This window comes from Miscanthus floridulus, chromosome 14 (assembly GCF_019320115.1).
Source record: "Miscanthus floridulus cultivar M001 chromosome 14, ASM1932011v1, whole genome shotgun sequence".
In the NCBI taxonomy this organism is placed as follows: domain Eukaryota; kingdom Viridiplantae; phylum Streptophyta; class Magnoliopsida; order Poales; family Poaceae; genus Miscanthus; species Miscanthus floridulus.
Window position 1 is genome coordinate 70,777,283 of NC_089593.1, and position 4,002 is coordinate 70,781,284.

A 4,002-nucleotide genomic window follows, 5' to 3' on the forward strand; every position below is an offset into this window, starting at 1 on the left:
CGCTATATGGCTATATATGAGTCATGGATTTCGTATCAGGATGCGACCGGAAAATCCTGTTGGATTGGAATTTGCGAGGAAGGTTAGCATGTGTTTGGTTCTGGTTTTTTGTGGATGGATTGGATCTATATATCGCTGATTTTTTTGGATGGAATGAACCTATTTCATATTTGATTGGGTGGGTCGAGTCCATTCATGTTTCTTGTTTGCTTTTGGACGTGGGATTATGTGTCTAGCAAGTGGGCCCCATGTGTCATCCACTATTTTCCTTTCATCGTCCTTGCAGTTTGTTCTCAACACGCACAAAGCCATGTTCATTGGCATTGCTCGTCTGCGCCATCGCCCTCGGCCTTAGACACCCATGCCGCCGCCACTCGCCCTGTGTCACCATTCACCCGCACCGTCGCCCTTGGCCTCGACTCGCACTAGCCCACGCCACTGCTGTCGCTCGCCTATGCCACCGCCCTCAGCTTGTGCATCGCCCTCAGCTAGACCCGTTCATGACCGGCGCTAGGCTTGCACTGCCGCCACTGCTCGCCCACGCTATCGCCGTCGGCTCGACCCATGCTACTGCTTGCCCTTGGTCACTATCCTTAGCGAGTTCATAAATTTCATATCTTGATAAATTCATAGTCCAGCAACCTTAGCCTAAATATGTGATTGGGTGACTAATGCTACTGGAATATGCTTGTTCCCCTAAGATTATCTCATTTCCCTATTGTTGGAGAATAATTGTCCTAGGGAAATATTTGTGTCCCTGCATTTTGTGACAATAGAAAAACTTTACATTGTCCATGGATTATATGTTTTTCTCGAGGCCATGAACCCATTGCCTGCCACATTATTGGTGCCTCAGTGTAATATTTCCATATAAAATACATCAAGATCCTATGGAAAAGGCAGAACCCTAATACATTTGTGTTGTGCCATCAAAGAGTTGCTTTCCTAGCGCACGGCCATAGGCCAAAACCTTCTCCTACCACCAACTAAACTCGCTCGCGCTCCAATCCTTCTGCTGTGGCACCCCATCCAGCGAATCGGTCTAGCCCTCTCCGCCATCACCTTCTCATCCAACGCCGCCACACCTCCCATCCACCCCATCTAGCGCCACCACATCTCATTGATCGATCCACTGCCGCCACCCATGCTTTAGGTTCACCACAAGAAACCTAATCAACTGAGCTGATTTGTATTTGTACCTAGTATTCAAGAAAAGATGATTCTTTCAACCGTCTTCCTCTTCTTCTTTTTTGAAGCAACACGAGGAGACAGGCTTGCCGATCAAAACACGTTTGGAGAATTCATAAATAATAGAACGGGAAATGTAAAACACATAACTAGCCAGTCTTCTGGAGGAAAAAATATTCTCCTTTCGCTCCATGGATAATTTGCTTTCTGCATTTTCTTTTTACTATACACATGAGTACTTTCTCTTCTCTTCTCTCTCAATCAGTGTCTAGGCTTTCTTTCTTCTTGTGGTATAACATGATGATGAGTCAAATATTCTATTCCACGCACTTTGCCAATGTTTTATTGATCTTGACATTTTTGCCCTTGGCACCAGCGGAACATCCAATGGCCTCTTGTAAATTCTCTCTTACAGAAAGTGTAATCTTAATATATCCTTGCTCTATCTCTTTTTTCTTATCTTACTTTTGACACGCACAAATGCGAATTCCTCTGCTTCTGCTACAATTCAATCAGGACGTCAATCATCAGAGATGCCCTCCTTTCTCCTAAATATGTGGTCCACTCAAAATTTCCGGATTCCAAGCTAATTTGATGTTTTGAGAACACCACATCTATTATTGGGCATCAACTGTAACTTTACACATAGTAAAAAATGGTGTCCCCTTTCCTTTACACAGTTACAGTCTAATAGGAGGCTAGGAGCTCTCACTTTTTCATGTAGCTGTAGTTCCTCTGCTTCTTTCAGTTTCACTGCTTGATTATTATTACCACCTTTTACTGCAAACCCTATTTTCGTCACCACCTTTGCAACCATGAGTAGAACTAAGGAGTACAAAGAATCTTGAACAAATAGTGGAAATATTACTACTCCTGAATTAGCACTACTCTGAACATCATTAATCAATCAGGATGCACTCATTAGTCATGATCAATTAACATCTTTGGATCAGGAATCAGGATTAGGATATAACCGTACCCTTCCAAGCAGACTCCATTGGCCACCTTGGACATATAGCAAACACAAAAGGCAAAAACAAAACAAAAAAAAAAAAAACTAGTGGCTGCTACTGCTTCTTCTACAACACAACGCAACCTGGTACATTGTGATGGACATCGACATGGTCGGCGAGTCGCTTGCTGCAGGTGCAGGTTTTCATGTCATCCTCAGGCTGAGGTACTGCTGGCACTGCGGCAGCCACGGCGCGTGCTGCCTCATCATCATGCCTTCTCCAAGGTCAAACGCCACGGCCCTCTGGCACGGCGGCGGCGGCGGTGGCAGCGCGTGGAACACCGCCGGCGCTGGCCCGTCGTCGGAGTAGTACTCGGCAGACGACGGCGGCGACGACGACAGGACGCTCGCGCCGGAGCAGTCGGACCCGAAGGGCGAGGAGCCGCCACTACCGGCGTTGTCGCGCTGCTCTGCAGCTTGCCTCCTCCTGTGGTTCTTGCGACGGCCGGCGGCTGAGCAGCGCCGCCCGCCGATGGCGAGCGTCAGCTCAAGCTCCGTTCCAGCAACGTCCTCGTCGTCGTCGGCGCTGACGATGTACTCGTCCGCCGGGAGCTGCAGGTTCAGCGCCCGCCGCGGCTGCTTGCTGCGCCGGCGGGTGGTCATCAGCACCGGCGCGTCCCGGGTCAGGTCGCTCATCAGCTCCCTCTGGATGCGGTACAGGCGGTGCAGCTCGTGGACCTGGATAGGATGTTTGCCAAGAACAATGGCGACGATCAGTAGCAGTTCATACATACATACACATCATTTTCAGGACGAAAGAAAGAAGTAGCAACGGTGTGATGATGAAGAGGAAGAACCCAAAGTTTCTTGGTGGTTTATTACCTGCTGCCTGAAGGTTTCTTCGTGCTTGAGCATGGACATCTTCATGACCTCCATGTCGCATTGCCTCACAAGCTGCCTGTCCATCATCATCCTCGTAGCTATAGCCGCTCTCTGTTCTTGCTCGATCGAGCTTGGCTAGCTATATGGATCGATCCGGGTGACCAGATTCTTCAGTGCCGAGCTGGCGCTGGAACTGGAACTGGAACTGGAACAGCACACGAAGCTGTTGAAAGAGAGAGCAGGATGAGCAGCTGTAGTGGTGGCAGGGGGAGCGGATTTATAAACACCTTCCTCCAACGCCCATGGGGGCTGCCTTTCCGTTCGCTAGACACTAGGAGAGGGATAAACTTTTGCATGCCTCCCCTCCTTTCTGGCACGGCAAACAAAAGGGGAGAGAGAGAGGAGGCCCCGCTCAGCTGATGCATGCACCCCGGCTAATGGCACACTATCAGTGTCACTCGCTGGCTTGCTAAGCATGCATGCAGTGCCCCTCGCAGAGCAGACAGGCCTGCAGGAGTCCAGTTTAATCTTCTTCTATCTACCTCGTCACCCATGCACGCGCGGGGCCCACGTGCATGCATGGACATGGACGGACGGACCCAAAGCAACTGGTACTGCGAACCATGCAGCAGGAGGAGCCGAGGAGTGCATTTCAAACAGTGCACACACTTTGTGAGTATGTGATGCAGTGTACTGGAGTACATGTGTGTGCCATGATCATTGCTTTGTGCGGTTTGTTTAGTACAGTTTCGTTCTCCTCATGTCATGTGTGCAATAAGAAAGATATTCTTAGTGAGATGGAGCTGTCAGCTTGTCACTGAAAACAAGCAAAGGGAAGGAGCATATGAGCTGCTGATGATGATGATAGATGAGGATGAGCAATGCGTGCGGCTCCTCTCATTCAGTGCTACCTGCATTATTGCCACATTTGCAATGTTGCAATCAAAGCCCATATCTTTGGGGAGCGGGTAATAAGGCTA

The 4,002-nt window shown here is 49.1% G+C and overlaps 1 protein-coding gene across 1 annotated transcript; it reads right to left on the reverse strand.

The window, feature by feature from the left end:
- Window positions 1–2,344: 2,344 nt before the first annotated feature.
- Window positions 2,345–3,220, reverse strand: LOC136502619 (uncharacterized). Its single transcript, XM_066497876.1, has 2 exons — window positions 3,023–3,220; window positions 2,345–2,878 (listed from the first exon to the last, which is right to left on the reverse strand). The coding sequence occupies exons 1-2, from the start codon at window positions 3,110–3,112 to the stop codon at window positions 2,345–2,347; spliced, it is 624 nt and encodes a 207-aa protein (XP_066353973.1). The 5' UTR covers window positions 3,113–3,220.
- Window positions 3,221–4,002: the final 782 nt, after the last annotated feature.

Bases quoted from the DNA above. Each gene is read 5' to 3' on its own strand.
- LOC136502619 (XM_066497876.1), bottom strand. From the start codon at position 3,112: ATGATGATGGACAGGCAGCTTGTGAGGCAATGCGACATGGAGGTCATG. The intron at 2,879-3,022 runs GTAATAAACCAC...CATCCTATCCAG, and splicing joins AAGAAACCTTCAGGCAGCAG to GTCCACGAGCTGCACCGCCT.